Source organism: Rhopalosiphum maidis, chromosome 1, assembly GCF_003676215.2.
Source record: "Rhopalosiphum maidis isolate BTI-1 chromosome 1, ASM367621v3, whole genome shotgun sequence".
Taxonomy (NCBI): Eukaryota; Metazoa; Arthropoda; class Insecta; order Hemiptera; family Aphididae; genus Rhopalosiphum; species Rhopalosiphum maidis.
Window position 1 is genome coordinate 18,526,818 of NC_040877.1, and position 21,048 is coordinate 18,547,865.

General features: G+C 24.6%; 1 protein-coding gene across 2 annotated transcripts; it reads right to left on the reverse strand.

Moving 5' to 3' along the window:
- Window positions 1-20: 20 nt before the first annotated feature.
- On the reverse strand, window positions 21-20,292 carry LOC113556184 (putative inorganic phosphate cotransporter). 2 transcript variants are annotated; one of them, XM_026961000.1, is made up of 9 exons: window positions 20,137-20,292; window positions 10,246-10,451; window positions 3,769-4,005; window positions 1,430-1,517; window positions 1,124-1,344; window positions 900-1,052; window positions 685-817; window positions 375-613; window positions 21-288 (listed from the first exon to the last, which is right to left on the reverse strand). In XM_026961000.1, exons 1-9 carry the CDS (start codon window positions 20,153-20,155, stop codon window positions 103-105), a joined length of 1,482 nt encoding a protein of 493 aa, XP_026816801.1. In that variant the 5' UTR covers window positions 20,156-20,292; the 3' UTR covers window positions 21-102. The 2 variants fall into 2 exon arrangements, with proteins under 2 accessions (XP_026816801.1, XP_026816792.1); XM_026960991.1 differs by lacking the exon at window positions 20,137-20,292 and adding an exon at window positions 13,748-13,904.
- Window positions 20,293-21,048: the final 756 nt, after the last annotated feature.

A 21,048-nucleotide genomic window follows, 5' to 3' on the forward strand; every position in this document is an offset into this window, starting at 1 on the left:
TGAATGAACTATTACAAATATTATGTTATATCTTAAGTATAATTAGTATAAAAATTTTAAGACATAAAGTTTTAACTGTACAAAGCTTATCAGATTATTATTTTACAATGGTTTTAGTATTGATGCCGTATTATTTTCATTATTAATATCGCTACTCTTATACTGGCGGTTCGGCTTTTCATTCCATGGTTGTACATTTCCTGATCCATATTGTAAAAATAACAAGTTGGTAGCTATTAGTATTGCAGCAGACAGCCAAAACACATCACGCCATTCTTCCATAGAACTCTAAATTAGTCAAAAATAATAATAACAATAATTTTTAACCCAACCCAATAATATCAGATTAAATATTAATATAATAGTTATCATACATTTGGAACCATAATGCCAACAATATAAGGTGCAATAACTCCAGACAAACATCCAATTGTACCCACAATAGCCATCAATGTTCCAGCAAAGTTGGGACTGAGATCTAAGGCGTTAACTTTCAAACTGGGTACAAAAGTACCCATAAGTCCCATACCTATTGTGAAGCTAGCTACTGCTAATACTTTATCGCATCCAGAATATGATGCTGCAACAATTCCGAGTGCTGGACCTACACTAGCTGAAAAATAATAACAATATTTCATTTATTTTATTCTCGATTATACAGCTCGGATTATTAAACTGTTTTACCTATAGTTACAAATGTTTTACGGATGCAAGTTACTGTAAAATACTTTGATGATAACATTGAGTCTACTATGAAACCCGAACCCATAGCTACTAACCACATTACTATGTATGGCAAGCCAGACAATAAACCATTCTGAAATAAAAAACGTCTTGTAAATCTATGAGGTTTTTCAAATAATATATATTAAAATACTGCATTATGCTATTATTTATACTTCGACTACTGAGAACTTCAACACTGACTTCATATACTTTGGCAAATCTGTAATTATGGTGAACAAACCCCAATCATGACCTATTTGAACAATAATCAATCCCCATACTGGTGCTGATGTTGCAATACTTTTCCATGGAATTGATAACTTGCCCTAGGTAACAAATACCAAGTATATTATTATTACATGTAATTCAGTTTTATTAATATTGTTATAAAACAAACATCTTCTGGGTCAATAGTGTTAATCGCCCTGTTCAAATACTGTTTTTCACTCGAACTGATAAATGGATGACGATTTGGGTGGTTGTATATCAATACAAACCAAAACATGAGCCAAAGTATACCAAAAATTCCAAATGCATAGAATACGCTAGTCCAACTATTAGTATACCGCATAAGAAAACCACCTAACTGCATAGAAAGAACGTTACCAACTTGTGCTCCTAAAAATGAATAAAATATATGTATGTATAAAATAAAAATAATTCATGTCAAACAAAAACTACTAAAGGTGTGTTGCCTACCTACCAGCAAATACCAGAGATCCCAATCGACCCCGTTCTTCAATTGGTACCCATGAGGCGAGTAGCCTGCTCATTGCAGGATACAATGGTCCCTAAAAAATTATATTTTAGTTATTAAATAAATAAACACTGTTAATGATAAACATTTATAAACAATAAAAAAAAACATTTATTATTATATTTGTATACGACATAAAAACTTTGAATTATTAAAGTTTTAATTATTCTCATGAAAATAAATAATTTTCCTTTAAAGTCTAAACTATTATTAAAAAACAAAAATAATTTTTACTTTATTCACTAATAAATTTATATTTTAAAATAAAAACATTTGTACCTTAAAATTAAATTAAAATTTATATAACAATTAATAGGCTCATTTACTGTATAGTGTAAAGAATGATATTCATTAAAATCACAAAAACGTATTAACTATTTTGTAGTGAAATAATTTTAATTTTAAGAATCAATCTAAGGTTTACAATAATGTGTAACAATATTTTTCATAGTTTTTAAAAATTAATAAAAAAAAAAGAACATAAAACCATATACATTTTTTTAAGTGATTGAAATTCAAAAATCTTAACAACATTGGATAAATGACACATAAAATAATGATTTTTGACTAGTCATAATTTTATAATTTTAAAACTGTTTCCCATAGAAACTTGTAAAATTACACTTTTCCTTAAATTAACATTTTCTAAACTCAGTGAAATTTTAAAAATAATCAACTGACTAATTTTTTTCTATTTATAGATATTTTAATGTTCTACTTAGTTTTTTTTTCTATAAAATGAAGATTAATATTTTAAGTTAAGTAAAAAAGTTTAAAGGTGTAATATAAGACTCCAATGATCCTACACACTATTCGTTTCTTACAGCACTTTAAAAATATGAAAAATATATAACTAAACTTTTTTTTTAGTTTTAAGTTCAAATTTTATCAAAATCACGAACATTTAAAATTATTAAAAACGTATAACTATCCTTTTAAAATGTAATTAATACGGCTTAATACATAGTTCAGAGCTCCAGAATTATTAAAATAATAAAATCCCAATAACGTTTCATAATTACCAAAATAAAATCCACTTTCCTACAAATTCACAGCCCTAGGCCCCTAGGTATATTAGTATATTAATTTTAAGTTTAACAATTGGTCAATTTACTCAACATATAATTACTAACAATAATAAATACAACTTTGGATATTTGATTCGTCAGAATGTTAATTTATTATATTATGTTAAGATACTTAGGTACCTACAAATTATTGTAAACAGAAACATCTCATTAGGGTGTTAAAGTTAATAATTATGTTTACGAATTCCTATACTTATTTTTAAATAATAAAATATAGTCTAAAGACTAGAATACCTATACAAACTTTTATAATTATTTGTTCATTAATCTTTACTAAAGTACTTATTGAGTACTGTATGATTACTGCATACCTACTTATATTATTTTAATTACCTAAGTAATGATAAATAATAACTAATAAGTAATAGGACATAGGTCATAAACTAATAACTCATAATTATTTAGTTTTATTATGAAATTATTTTATAAATGTATGAATAAAAAAAATTAATTAGAGATTGTGATTCATAAGTTGCTTTAAATATATTTTTATAATAAATTACGGCCAGTTAGTTTCACAAATAAAAACTTTTTATCTAGCTTAAAATTGGATTCCTACTATCGTAATATGGCCTATGAAATTGTATGTACATATGTACGTTATACATATAAATATTTTTAAATCATAATCCATAATATTATACAGTACTCAACTAATCATCTCTCAGCTGTATAGTTTTAATTAATATAAATTATACTTCAACAATTATATTTTCATGTGATAATGAAAAATAATATCACGTTCGCAATATTTATCGAATATAATTACACTACAGTACGTAACGTAATGGTTTTTACCTAGTCAAAACGTTAAAACCAAGTTCGTATCTGACGAATCTAGGAGTATACTTTTTAATTTTCTCAGGGAAATACTATGATTAAATAATAATTGATTCTTAGACCGTATTTTATTTTTATTAAAATTGTCAAATAATTTGGTGTAGGAATGCTTGTCCCAAATCCCATATAGTTTTAACAGTAGGTATGTGGTGAGTAATAGGTACACTATATTAACTAACGTAGGTAGTTAGTTATTTATTCGTGGCTACATATTTCACATAAAATTGGTCAATACTATGCGGATATATTGTTTAAATATATTAATTGATAATTTTATTATATTATCAACTATTATGCACGACCTGAGTGGCTGAGTCACTATTAATATTATAATCTGTAAAAATATAAAATCCATACTTGAGCGAGTCCGATGATCAATCGCAGTATAATAAGTTCTTCTGGCCCATAGCTCCTGGCTACAAAAGGCGTAATGATTGTACCGATACTGCTAAATAGCATTCCCAAACCCAATGTGGCTTTGCCTCCGTACATATCAGCCAACATGCCACCCGGCATTTGTGTGATTACGTACCCCCAAAAGAATGAACTTAACACTAATCCTTGGGTCTTTTCATCCCAATCGAATTCCATTTCCTGCAAAAAAAAAAAAGATAAATCATTTTTTCACACACCAAAACATTTTTAAAAACAAGCTACCGTTTTAACCAAAATTAAAAATAATCAAAACGTCATACTTGACCTAATCTAACCTATGGTCTAAGAATTAAAGGAAAAATCAGCAATACGCCAACTAAATTAATTTAAATTAAATGTATTATATAACAAGATAATAACATATTAAATAAAAATAAGATTAAATTTAATTAAATTAAACTGATGACATTGAATATGAATAAGGAACATTAATCGTGTAATTAAAATATTATAATAATTAGTGACAACACATTTTAAATAATATAATTACTTAAGATAGTTATTATAATTATAATATCAAAAATAATAATACAGCTATTAACTATATCTTAAATTTAAATTTCAAATAAAGGAAAACTATAAAATAAATAAATTTTGTTATTAAACTTTTATAAATTTATGTAAAAACAATAAACAAGAAATAAAAATCAAAGATATTTATCAAAAAGAAACTAAACATTTCAAATGTCTATAAAATTTTTAAAAAATATGTCAAGTTTAGAAAATACAAATACCTATTTGTTGAAAATCTCGTCTCCTTATAGATATTTTTTTATTTACGTAAATATTCTCATCGTTTACCATTATATTTTAGATTCTGAACGGACTAACAGAGTGATGAATATATTGATTTTACAATGATGTAAATTATTATATTATATTATTATATTTTTATTTTTTTTGTCTGTCATCACGTTTTGGAGTATAGTAGTTAATAGTGCTTTGGTGTTTTGCTTCAGCTCATCTTTGAAAAGGAAAATGAATCTTGTTGGTACTTTGGGGGGTCAAAAGTAAAAAATGTCTAGTAGTTTTCAAAAGCATCGGGAAAACCCCTAGAAAAGTAATGGAAAATGGAAATTTTACGCACAATCAGTTTTCGACAAAATCGATTTTTTTATTTTGCTGTAACTCAAAAACGAATCATGGTAAATACTTGAAATTTTCACCAAATGTTTATATTAGCGTTAACTATTTATGATTTAATTTTCAAAATATTTCGACTTTTTTTAAGTTATTTAAAGACAATTTAAATTTTCGATTTTTTGAAGTATTTTTTTGAAATGCCTATAAAAAAAATTTGTTTATCCAAAATATCTTTAAAATTTACATTTTGCTCAAAAAGCGTCATAAGACACAAAAAACAAACATTATTATAAAATCAATACACTCATCGTGTAGGTATCCACTAAGAATCGTAATTAATAAAAAAAACTAATATTAAATAATATGTAATAACTACTAGATAAAAAAACGTACCATTTCTCAATAAACTTTACTATATACAAAAATAATAACTAAATGAAGGATGTATACCTACTATACCTATTTTCTACAACCAACCTACCAAATTTACAAAATTGAAAATATAAGAGAATTCAACCGGAAAATTACTTTGCATACTTATTTGATGAATTACTACAATAACCTTGTACTTTCATAGGTACCTATATTAAACTTACATTTCATCACACTCGTGAAAATTGATCGTGTACACTAATAAATAATATTATAAACAATAACATCCGGTGCAAAGATATTTTTGTTTAATTATTATTATCTCGGGCTATATATAATAATTTTATTAGGTAAAAGTTGTATCATAATATCATTATGATATAGGTATCTTAATAAATTATATTACATGAACATTAGACGTGATCACTAATATTTTATATATAAATATAAGTATATTATGACGTATATTATGCATTATTATACACAAGGAAATAATACAACATTTATGTATAATTCTATATTATAAACAATTAAAACGTAAATAGTATTGTAACTGTTTGAAATAAATAACAAATACCATTCACACGTCATAGCAAAATATATTTGTGTACTATAACTATCTACTTATCTAAATATTCTAAATCATTATATTATTATATATTTTTTAAATCATAGGTAAATAAAATTTTAAATTAGACAATATTATAATAGATATTGTGTTGTGATTTACAATACTTATCCTACAACAAATGAACACAATATTATGTGTTAATGTACATTGTACCTATAGAATACAGGTTATATTATACCAGAGTTATATAACATAAATCAGAAATCAAGAAAGATGAAACCTACTACTTACCTTTAAATAAATTAAAAATATTCTCTGTATACTAATTGAGTATACCTAAGTATATACCTGGGCGGGAAAAAATAATATACTAATCGAGTCCCGGGTACAAACGGGACATATACTAATTGAGTCTGTGGTTAGGAAACTGATAGTACACGAATTGAGTCCGAAGATTATTTTGTGTAGTTTTATTCAGCCCGTCCAAACATTTACCAATTTATAAACATTTTGTTGAATGTACGATGCGAAACGTACGTATATAAAAATTAGAAGTGTTCATATAATTAATACAAGAAATTATATAAAATAAAAATAAATCGGACATCAAATGCAGCTGTTGCAATCAAACACAATAACTAAATTTGAATATATACAATACTTATCCCATAAATTTTTACCAATATAAACAATATTATTACTTATTTTATCATTATTTATATTTATTTAATTATTCACAAATTATTCATATTATATTATTTCGAAAAAAAAAAAAACAACAGTAAAATCGAAAATTTCAATTGTCTATAAATAACTTTAAAAAAGTATCTACCCTTAAACAAACCGGGTTTCAATTCGTCATAAAAGGTTATACTGGGACTCAGTTCGTATTATGCAGCCAAAATATTATTTACTTATTATTTGCCGTAGGTAGGTATCATATTTTATTACTCTAAAACTAAAAATTAAAATAATATAAATATTTAAAATAAGATGAATAATCTCGCATAAACTTGAATAACATTTTAATGTAAAGCATATTGTTTAAAAAAACACTTTTTGAGACTTGATTATCTGGATATTATAAAATATCACTACAATATTAGCATACATCAAAAATTAAATAAATATGACTTAGAATTTAGAAATATAAAAAATATATCTAGAAATACATATTTTTTTATTTTACTTTTAGCTTTTTGAGAAATTTTGAAATCTTACAAAATATAAACTATATTCTTTAAGCACAAACAAACAATATCAATTATTTATCATTGCATATCAGTCTGAACATCAAAAAACAATTTTAAATATATCTCACCTTCGATAAAAAGAGGTAGTTCGTTTTTATACAGAGTAAAGAAACAAAACTGTGCATCAAAAAGCCTTCCCCGAGAGTCAAAATTAGAAAACTATCATCTATATTCTACTCACGCCATATGGTCTGAATAACTTAAATTTCAATTTATACAATATAGAATTCATAATAGATAACTAATATAGTAGCATTGATTTTAAAATATACTTAAATATATTATATTATAAGTATAGTTTAAAATCAATGATAGTAGATATATTGACATTATTTATTTGTAATACCTATGGGCAATGGTGTTCACATGAGTACATGACGTGTTGTTGAAATAATTGTAAATAAACAAATGCGTCTGTTGAAATTTAAACATCTATTAAATTTATTAACAGGAAAATTTTTTTACAAAATGTCATAAAAAATATTACATAACACGTATTAACATATTGTAATTGTTCTGTTATATAAATCGAATGATAACACTGGCATTCGGACCGGTTCAGTGGTAATGGCTTATTTTTCTAATTCTTCGCGATGATATTTTATCATTTTTGGCGCGTTTCCCTTGTACTAATTTCTCACAACTGTAATATACATGTATACACACACACACACACACACACAAGTATACCTGTAAACTCGTAAACATATGTAGAGGTATATTATATTATTTATATATATGACAATGAGACATTACGCAGGCACGTCGCACCGACCGCCGCCGCAGAGCACTAAGGTTTATATAGAATCATCTGACACTACCATTTTTGTAAATGGCTAATTCTTATATCGCCATAAGGTAACTGTTCTCATTTCTATGCTGACCACGGCCAATGGTCATACACTATGTATATAATCTAAGGCTACTACTTTATACTATACCGTCTACTATAACTATACTAATACTATAACACTATGACGACGACTACTACTATATAATTTACATTTATATATATATATATATATATATATATATATAATAAATAAGTATATATAGGTACACTATTATACGGCTAGTAGGCATGTACTGCGGATACTGTACTGTGTTTACACGCATAGATATATACACTGTCGATGATCGCAAAACCTTCAAACGTGTTACACATATCGATCAATCGATCGATCTTCGCGTGACTGATGAGGGCCGCAGGCGCGCAATGTCAATACGTCATTTCTCTACAGGTATACACGGTTTTCGCACCGCCTCGTTGCTGTCTGCGTGTAAAGGCTGTTACCCGCAAAATTATCCGACGACAATGTCGTTTGAATACGTGTACATTTTAATAGTGTAAAATACCGACCAGTGTTCGCCTGGCGTGCACGAGACACGACGCTGTAACTTTTTAAATTTCTGAAAATACATTTAATCCGGCTGACAACAATATTATAATATCTATTTCCATACAAATATACCTATGATAATAAAATGAAAATACACGGAAATATTCCCCAAATATATTTTTATTCTTTAATAGTTCATGTATTATTTTATTATAGACATTATAGGCATCATTCGTGTTACACATATTATACTGTGACCCCTGATATCAAACAATTGTAAAGTGCCCCCAGTAAAATAAAGAACGACCAGCATTAATGGCTTAAAAGACAAAATTGATATCCAATCAATAATTTATATTCGCGTGAAGCATCTATTACAAATTATTTTATAGTTAAAAATGCATATTTTTTAGGTTCAACAAATTAATACAAGAATAAAATGTAAGAATTCCCAGTGGTTTACTTAAAAAATAAGCAAAACAAAAATAAATTGAAACACATTATTAAAATCTGTAGGTGCTTTACCGTAAATTTTATGTACCGATATATTTACATTTTATATTCTATTTATATGAGAGATGTCTTGCTGTGATAAATATTTCTTTCAAATGAGAACTCTTATAGTTTTTATTTTAAATTTTCAATTAGGTACATATTTTTTTTGAATATGTTGATTTTATTTTACGATTAGTTTTCGAGTGATAACAATTTATGTAATGAGAAATAACTAATAAGGATATAATAGGTTTATAAGATATGAGGGAAAGCTATGATAATATGAAATTACCATAATTAATATTTATCTAACAATTTATTTATTTGTAAAATGTCCGAGGATAATAAGTTCTACACTGAGTATTGTAATATAAATGTATAATATTATATATACTAAGTCTTATATTTTATTTAGCTATTATTAAAGAAATAAGGACTATTACCCTTAAGACAGTCATAAAAATGTGTTTCAATTCTCAAATATTTGGAATCACTGATCTATAACGGCTTTAACGGACTTCATGGATTTAATCTAGCCTAGTCTTATTAAAAATACTATCACAACTTATATATCATAGGTTATTTATAGTATGTTAATTAATGTTATCATTGTAATTTAAATTTAATGATTTATTATATGAAACCTGACATTTTCTATCCTTGATACAGCATTGAAAATTAAAATAATAACTGTACGTTAGTTTATTCATGAATATACATCAATATAAACTATAGAAATCGTTTTACTAGCTTCTAATAAATATTAAATACTAAATTCTTAAATAATGCTTTAAGACAACTAATAACTATGTATAACTGTATATAGATAGCCGGTTTAATGCTAGTAATTGCTAACAATTGTAAAAATTCATTAAATTCATATGATAAGTTTTATTTATTATTGCTTAACCGAATATTTTGTACAGTCTAAATTAATTATAATATGATACATTCATACATAGGTTTTAGGTACCTCTGAATTCTGTTTAATTGTGGTTATAAATATGTATACATACGAACTGATTGTATTCAAAATGTTGTCAGCAAATAAAGCGCAGTGAGTAAGTTAATTCTGAATTGTATTTCATTCAAAAATGGCTATATAATAGATCATGACATTTTCGTTAACAGAAAATAATGTGACAATTAATTAATCGCTTATTGGGTTATGGTGTTATACTCGATAAGTTATGTTAGCCGTTAAGAATTTTTAATCATTGTGGTTGGATTTATATTTAAAGTACCAACAAAATAAATAATTATAAAATAAATACTAATGTTATACCTTTTTGAAGAGAGTCGCATTTCCGAATGACTTTCCGTCTGGACACACTGTGCCCAAATTAGCATCCTGATAAACCGTATGGTGCTTTTGTTCTGCCATTTCGGTGATCGCCAAACTCAAGCAAAATCGTTGAACATAGCCTATGGCCAATGCCATAAAGCCCATTGAGCTCAACACATATCTCTGTTGGATAAAATTGCGGTTGTCTGCAACAGTAATATTTATTCATCATGATCGGTTAGAAAAAAATGTTATAAACCGAGAAATTCGATTGAAAAATATATATATTAAAGTATAATGTGTAATTGATGTAAAACAAATTAAGAATAAATGTTTAAGCTCTATGACTATATGAGAATAAAAATGAAAAACTAAAATCGCAGACCGCAGTAACCACTAAGCTGCGTAAATAGGTAAATTTATAATAAATTAAAATTATATGATGATACCTAGTACCTACGACTATACATCTATATGACTATACTAATATTTTTAAAACGTGTGCGTGACAAAAATAACAATAAAACGTGAGTTTGGCTTTGTCGAAGATTTAGCGTAACGAATTATTGTTATATTATAGTGAAGTTTTTTTTTTATAAAGGTTACGAGTATATCCGTATATGGTGGTGTACTTGCAACATTTAGATGGCTTAAATTTTCTAAATTTTATATAGTTACCTATATATTTTAATACATTATCACGGATCTAGCTTATTTTTTTATATAAATATGCAATATTTTAAAATATATATAATTATCTAGTATTGTTTGAATAATGATAAAAAACATTATTATTGTTAAACAATAATTATATTCCAAAATAATTTATACATTATGCGTTATATAATTGGAAATAATAAATAATAATTATTGTGTACAATAATACAATTCATACAAAATATATACCCCTTAATAATAAGCATAATATGAGTGAATAAAGAAAAGACAAAAATTGAAATTACGCGTTTTAAACAGTCACCTGTTATAGTGATGGCATTATTAGATTGGGACGAATTAGAGTAATATAGAATAAGTTCATATACGAATATCTCGTCGATCACAATTTGTTTAAGACTGCATGACGATTTCCGAGCCGTGAAGGGGTACGTAAATTATCGTATATAAGTGTATAAGTGGATACTGGGTTAAGGAAATTTTCCAATCTAGTCTTAAATATTACTAAAAAATAAATTTACAAATGTACAATGTTATATTATAATTATTTTATTTTATTTTTTAAATTTAAATGATTGAGCAAATGTTTCAACATATAATATATTATGGAGTAAGGAAATTTTATTTTCCTTGAATATTATAAATTTTAATAGTCATAATACTCGTAAATTAAACATAAATATGAGTTTTTCCTCAACTATAATATTAACTATTGTGAAACAATATTAATATTATTAAAACCCATTAATTACGTAATAAGTGTTCGGGTGTTCCTACACTGAGTATACCTATACTAGAGATTCCTAACTAGGGTACCACGAAATCATTTGAAATATAATTTTAGTCTATAAGCCATAGGGCATATAGGGTACCTCCGGATTTTTAGAAAATGACTAAGGGTGCCATGACAACACAATAAAGTAGGTATATAATTTATAAATTACAATACTATTCTATGATATTATTTTCCATATACACATATCCATTTTCTATACACATTTGCATTAACTTTTTTTTTAAATTAATTTAGCATATAAGGTAATAAATATTTAATTATGCCATCACTAAAATTTTAAATGTCCTTTAAGATGGGAAAAAAAATTAAAAAATATAATTTATATTTATTTATTTTCGTTTCATGATCTTAATTTTTTTTTCGCTGTTTATGTGATTTGGATTATCTAATTCATAAATATTTTGATATTTATGAATGCATAAATTATACATGGTGTAATATAGTAGTATAGATAAGTATCTTGTACGTTTAGTAAGCCACTCAGTAATAATTTAAAATTCAAAATGTAGTAGACAACTGACAAGCAGTTTAATGATTATTTCATAATTTTTGGCATTCTTTATTTATTTTTCCTTGAAATGTAAAATATTTATTATCACATAATATAATTGAATTTATCATATTATTAAAAGAAATTTCCTTTAAAAAAATATTTTATATAATATGTATAGTTTATTAATGGGTATAATATATTTATTATGATGTCAATAATTGTAACAGGTAGGTACTTCAGTATTTATTAAATAAACTGTTAAAAGAAAATAGGTAAGGAAAGAATAAACTTCCACATTTAACTATTATACAATTATTATATATTTCAGTAATTAAATATCGAAGAATTTTTGTTACTAGGTAGTTAGTGTACAGTGTAACAGATAGCCATGACAAAAAAAAAAAAATTTATGCTACTTAAATGTATGACAAAAATTGTTAATATTATATGATAAGTAAATAATTTAAGAAAACTAATCATGTCAGCAAATTCTCAAAAATCATATTTTTGAAAAAGTTTTTACGTTCTAAATTAATTTAATAAAAAAATATTGATATTTTAAAAAAATTCTAAAAAAAAACTACTTGACTTGGATAAATTTGTTTACCATCAAAATTGTTCTTATAATCAGATTCACAAAGTAGCTATTTTAAATTTAACCAAAAAAATGTAAATCAAATTTTATTTTTTTATTTTCAGTTCTAAAAAATAAACATAAATAAAATAAAATTATATATATATAATGCTAGGATCTCTTAATGATAAATAAAAAAAAAAATTAAAAATATTAATAACCTAGAACAAAAGTTATTCCAAAAGTCAGTTCTATCTGTTACACTTTGTATATTTAGATATTACTGATACCCTTGAAATACTTAACATCTCCAAAATTGTTTTGAATTCTCTAAATTAGATAATAGGCACACTGTACAATTAACATTATAATTGTATTATCTTATAAATAATATATTTTATATTTTTATTCGTCGTTATATGATTAAATGATTTATCAAATAAAAAATAACTTTCTGATTTAATTTAACTATTTAAGTGCATTCATTTTTAAACTATCTAAAACTAAGAATATAATATGAAAATGTATTAAGCGTGTAACAATAATTTACGTTCTATTAGAGTTTCATACTTGCCTCTATCTTATAACTTATTGTTTTTTTCATAGATACACATAAAAACAAGTACATCTATAGTTACTTTTAAATTTCATTATATTTTTCACAGATATATTAATCTAATTGAAACTAATGTACTTAATAGTTTTGTAATGTTTTTTAATAATAAAATTAAGAGTGTTTTTGTTTTTAAAGTATTTGCAAAAAACATTTAAATCCACGTGACTCACATATATCTATTACTATCTAGTTAAATATTTCAATTCCTAATAATTCAGGCTATGTAAGTTTACTTTTTTTTTCAATTGAAAATTTGAATTAGTATTTTATTTTTAATAAACTATAATCATTAGTCATACAATAAGACACAAATAAAATATGTATGATATTATTTAATAGTATACATGCCTGAATCTTTATTCAATGCCATTGTTGTGTATATAGTTTTCGAAGAAATGAGTAAAAAAATATGTAAAGAATAATATTATGATTTACATTGATAAGAAAATTATAAAAAAAAACTTATGATATCCACAAACATGACACGTCTAACACTCTTGACTAACGAAAACATAATAACTAATCGCAACGGATAACAGTTTGTAATGCTTATAGTTGCTTAGTGTTTTTACGGCCAATGCGGAACGCTGTAGTAGGCGATTGTCAAATCATTTCTACTGGTCGCGAATATCATTTGGGTTGGGCAAAATTTTAGAGTACCTAATCATCCGAAACTAAAATATATTTTTTATTATTACTCATTCAAATATGATGAATGCGCGTACTTGTTATGATACAATTAATATATAGTATTAATACATTTAAAATAATCATTATCGTATTATCAATGATCATCTATTGAAAAGAATATACTTTTATAAAAAATATATACGCCTAAATTATAATATAATAGTTTTTTAAGCGACCAATAAAATATAATATCTATATAATTAATCTTTATAATTTATATAATTAATTAATTTTTTCAGTACACATTTCGTGGTATCTTAATCATATATTTAATCGCATACATACTTAATATGTACCTACGTGAAATAAAAAGTCTATTATTTTAAACATTTCACGGCCATTTAATTATTGATTATAACTTTTAATTAATATTTTCCAATTTTGTTCTACGCATTGTAATTCATGTTTTGATGTCATATAATAACTAAATAATTAAAATATGAAGCAAGTCATCGTCGACATCATATCAAAATTTTGAATAAAGATTAAAATAAGTAAATTACATATTATATACAATATAATATATAACATAAGGTATACAATGTACCTATATATTATACCTACATATATAGTTACATTGTATACATTTATGGATATTATACAAATTTCTCGGTGTATTTAGTTATTGTTTATTATACATATTTAAATATATAATTTATAACATATTATATATTATACAAAATTCAATATTTTGGTTTCCAAGACTTCCAATTTTTAAATAACCAAATTGATTAAACCAATAGATGTACATAGTACATGACATCGATACAAGACCTATAGGTAAAATAGATATTATTAAAACGACAAAAATAATTTTATTGTTTATTTTTAGAATAATATCATTAAAATATTTAATATTATTATTTTCAAAATATAAATAATATAAACATTTAAAAACATAAAAATTTAAAAATTTAACCTAACCAAAATCATTTGATATAACCGCATGTAAAAGACGTAGTTTTAGTTAATAGATATTATAAAATTAATTTTTTCAATAAAATCGATTTTAATTTTTTATGATTATATTTGGGTATATCAATTACATACATGTATAAATGTACATAATATTATATAAAATATAAATTACCAATTATCACGAATTCCGAATTTTAAAGAAATCGGTCGATTATTATTAGGGCCTGGAACTATGATGACCCAAATATCTTTAAAAAAATATTGACAGTCTAATTTATATATATTTTTTTTAATGAAATTTTTAATAATTTATTCGCGTATCATAATTCATTATTCATGCAGAAACCTTTCGATTATAATCAAAAAAGAGTTTCCTAAAATGTACAAAAAAACTGAAAAACAACTCAAAATTAAAACTATCAAAAGAAGAAATTTAAAAAAAGTCGAGAAGAAAATACTCGCGGGGCATAATTACAAATATATGGTCCGGAGGACTCTAAACAAACTACACACATAGAATTTGAAAGTACGGAAGTGAACCTTAAATGGAGAATAATCGGTGTGAAAAAAACACTAACTGTAACTATGTTGAGGTTCAAACAATGGTACACATTTTAGTCTGTAACAACTGCCCAGCTAAATTCGTGATTAGAAGACGTGGAATCAGCTAACAACTAGACCATGGAGGTAGCAGAGTATTGGAGGCATGCATTATAAATACACTATTATACATGTCATATATTTTGTCATCGTATTATTTATATTATTATTGAGTTTATACTAATTTTATATTTGTCGACTTTAAATAATGTTTCATATTTTTTTTTACTTTAAATTTGATCTGTCATTCCTGCTCGAAAAAAAGTTAATCATGAACTTATTATTTCAGAAATCATACGTAAATTTACGGCTTGTTCGTAAACTATTTTATGTTTAATATTGATAATCTTTAAACTATATAAAATAGTATACATACATATTCTTAAATTAAATATAAACCATTAACTAATAAAATATAATTGAACAGACGAACAATTCATTGCCAATACAAAATTATTGTTATAATGTAGTAATTGATAAAATAAACACTGTAAGCTTTATGGTATTGTTTATTCTAATAATACGTAACTGCATAGGTACATAATACATACATATATTATATAAACTTAGTCTATACCATCGTTTTTTAAACTGTGGGGTGAAAATTAATTTTTGGTGGGTCGTGAGACTCTTTTTAAATTATATAAAGGTAGATTTTAAAATATTTATGTTATTTTATTTACTATATAAATTATAAGATACTGTTATCAACCTTAGCAGGAAACAAGCACACACTTCGCATACACTTTATTAAGAAAAAATTTAAAAATACATTTGTAAAATACTAAAATTATACTCATTATAAACCTATAGATGTTATAGTATATAGAGTAATAAGTAATAAACAAACTTTAATTTTTTAAAACTACTTATTGATCCTGTAAAAGTGAAACCATTTGGATCGCGATGGATTTTCAGGGGAAAATTTGAGACGTGGTCCTAAAAAGATTGAAGAACGACTACGAGTTGATTCCAAATTGTCGAATTGGTTCCCGGGTTGTCTACAGGTAACATACGAATTGATTACCATAAGCTTTCAAAATAATACAATCTTATTAAATTAACTTTTCAAATTATTTTCAATTTTGATATATTCAATCAGCAACAAATTCCTTCCCATGTGATACAGGCTTAGGACTGTATAGAATTATTATAGATATATAAAATATTTCATACTTCAAACACTATCTAAAATACCTAGATAAGTTTAAAAATGTTGCTCAGTATAATATATTCATATAATACGCTATTTACATATTGGTCAATAATAATATTTTTTCCTTATATCAATAATAATAATAATAATTAAATGATACTAAACAATTGTGTTTATAAACTTTATCGGACATCGTAAAAACTAATAAAATATTATAAGATTATAAATTTGAACATATTTTGTAACAATTGTATACTTATAGGAAAGTAATTTTTTAGGGAACCAATTCATACACTTTATTGTCTTTATTAATTATTTGACCTGGGAACCAATTCCGCATTACCCAGATTGAAAATCACTGATCCATACAATATATTTAATAAATTATAAAACAATAGAATATATTGTACCTATACAATTATTAAAATTAAAACATTGACTTATCAAAAATAAATAAACTGTAGGATGTTTCTTAATAATAATAATATTCTTTATTGGTTCTTTCATTCTAAAAGTACTCTGCTGCCGAAATCGTAAGAGATCAATAATTATAATAAAAATAAAAGTTATTAATATTATCAAATGTATTTTCTACTTTAAGTGATTTTAATTTCAAATTTTTGTTTTAGCATGTATTTTTTTAGCATTTTATTTAGCTGGTAAATGCGGAGAGGCTTTCATTGAAAATCCTTAATATTCCACTGAACTCATAACCTGATAATGATATAATGTCGAATTAATTGTTGTATTAATAATTAAGGTTATTAAAATTTAACCTTTTAATTTACTATACAAGCTATGAGTTAGACATATTTTATAATTAATTTAAAATATTAAAACGAATTAAAAAAATAAAGTATTCACATTACTAATATTTTTGCATGTCAATGAACATAATTAGCATACTAGTTACAGCGTAGTTACAGCGTAGTTAATTTTTGTTTTTTTGTAAATAACTAGATAAATTTTAACTGTCAATAAGCTTCTAATTTTAGTTTTTTTTTTTTTTTATAACATTGATCATATTATACAATTTTTTTGTTAAATATCTGAGAGGGAAAAAACTGAATGATAAACGATCGTTAACACTATTATTATACGTATCTATTTTGAAATCTAGAATATACAACATATTTGATATAATATCACTTTACAATATTTGTATCTATTTTTTCCTTTTTTTTCTCCTATTAATTGCAACAAAAAATTTATCTGTGACAAAATTATTTATTTAAACTAAAATTAACGATTTTAGTCATTTTGTTACAATTTAAAAATATTATTTGTGGAGCCTTAAACTTTTAACGTATATTATAATATTTTATATTTTATTCACATATTGAAATTTTCAAAATATTTAGATTCATTTTAAACTATTACTTATTTATACCACATATTTATAACCTATTATTTAGTAGGTATTTACACATTTTTCTGTAATAAGTTGGTATGGATTAAAAATTTATTAACTGCACTGGTATAAATGTTTATATGCAGGACCTGACAGAAAAAAAAATAAGCAGCTGATAGGAAAAATTGGAAAATCGGATGCGTATTGAGATAATAAAATTAAATACAATTTTAAAAACCTTTAAGTACTTTAAAAATCTTAGGGAAATAACTAAAAAATTATTTTAATAATATAAGTAATATTAAAATTTTACAAATATTCGTATTTATTTTAGTTTTCCTGATTACTTTAAAAAGTATTGAAAATTTTCAATGTTGACTAATTCTGTAGGTAATATATAACATAAGGTCATAAGATAAAACACGCCTTTACCGAAATCTAATATAATCCCTGAGGTACCAACCTTAGTTGCAAAGTACAAATATAATGTAAAATGATTGATAAGTAGCAGGTTATAGTTTAAAATTTAAATAGGAAATTTAAAATTGTCACCTTCCTATAGTTATTAATCTATTTAATTATTTTAATTATTAACAATTATAAAAATAAAATTGATAAGAAATATAATTTTAACATAGATATTAGATAGTCTTAATATGCGTAAAATAAATACCAAATAACTGTTTATGTAACTATATAATTTATGAGTATCTAACTTCCTACATATTTAAATTAATTAATTAATTATTTTTATTTTGAATATAGTGATTGTAAGAATTTAACTAAATACTATAGAATATAACAAATACATGTTGATAAATATATCACTTTTTAATGTTATAAAGTTTCCTGAAAATATAAAATATGTTATTCAAATTAATGTTTTATTTAATTTAAGGTATTTACGAGTTGTTCGCAAAATATTATGAAAATGAATACGATGACGCGTTCTTCCCAAAAATAAAATATACAAGTAGGTATGTAACAGAACTGAATATTAATTAACCTACATTAAAAATAGATAATGTTATGGAATAATTCTTGTATACAATAAATACATAACACGAGTTTATTTTATATTTATTAAAAGCAGGTTTATCAGATTAAATTTTATTATAAGATTTGTTTTACATACCAATTCAAATTTTTAAAAATACATTCGTGCATTTCTAATTAAAATCAACACAATATTAAGTAGGTATTTAGAACTAGTTCTAAACTAGTTCTAACTAGTTACTAGTTGGCAATTTGAATGTTACAAAACATAAAATATTATTTTTGAATCTTCATGATGAAAAAAAATAAAAAAACACAAGTTAGGATACTATTAATAAATAATAAAATATTTAAAACAACTGCATACATTAGAATACAAATAATAAGTATAAGATGAATTTTTCTTGTTAAACAAGTTTCGATTTTTGTTTACCAAATATTTTACAAAACGTATTTGGTATTTCCAAAAATATACTCCGTACAAAACTTGATTTTATTTTTATATAACAACTAATTAATTTAACAATTTTAAAAGAATTTTGATAGTTTTTTTCCATATTTATTTTATTGACTCGCTAACCTCTATTATATCCATATTATGTTATGATAAATGATTTGAGAGATTTTCAATTATGAAACACTGATACTTTTAAAATTATACAAAACCATACCAAAATTCGTTAAATAATTAAAAACGAAGCATTTTTCATAGATTTTTCTTACGTTCATATCATAGTATGAAATGGTAAAAAAAATCATAAATTGACTATTTTTAACTCACAATATTGGTACAATACAATTTTTGACTAGGAACAAGATAAGAATGAGTTATCGAATCACTCTTTTTGATCCTCTCCCCGTCTCCGCCACCAAGAAGTAAAATATTTTAAAATATCACACAAAAGAAAACAGCATAAAAAACTAATTATATATCTAATATATTATATTACAATGTCTTCGCGATCTATCTAATTCTTTAATGATATACAATATTATTGTATATTACCATTTGTAATAAATACTTACGTTGCCTGTTCGACGGCATTACGCAGAGATCTCGTGCCTTTGCGGCTGCACTCAAGAGTTGTAGAGACGAGACTGCTACAGTTTTAACGGCGTTCTTGACTAACCGTCATCACAGTCGAAGCACGATTGAGATAACCGCGATAGATTTTATTATAATGTCTGCCGTGGACCGTGGTCATAAAATAATAGGTATAACTAGCAGGCCGGCGGCTGCGTACAATTATCATAAATATATAACTGTATATAAACTATCCAGAATCTGTATTGCAATAATGATTTGCATGTTATAATAAACCTAATGTCATATTAATAATACGTAATATATATTAAGATTACATGACGCGAATAGACACGCACAGATCACGTGGTTGTAACGTCATTGAGTATTGACAGCTAGAATTTTAGTACAAGCTGTAAAAAGAGTAATTTTATTGTGTTCACTCGGCAATTGTGTACACTCATTGGTGGAGGGGAGTGCTAGGGGAGTTGTTCATCCCTAAAATTATCAAAACGCATTTATAAAACACACGAAAATGTAATTATGAAATCTACTCCCAGACGGCAGACACTATTGGAAAAGTCTTTGAACAACAGACTTGTTTGTATCAAATTGAGTTTGTATTTAAAAATAGTTATCAATATTTGGATAGGGAGGTGTTAATAAAACGCTCTGAAAAATAAAATAAAATATATTTAACTTATTTATATTGGCATCTTATAAATAAATTATTATTTTTTTAATATTTTGGCTTTTCTTCAACTATGTATAGACGAATTTGAAATTTGAAATTTTTATTTTCCTATGCTCGCAAGTAAATATTATGAAAACATTTATGTTAGGAAAAAGCTTAAAAATTCAGTACAGCACGCATGGTTCCTCGTAAGTATTTCTTACTGCCATTAAAAGGACTT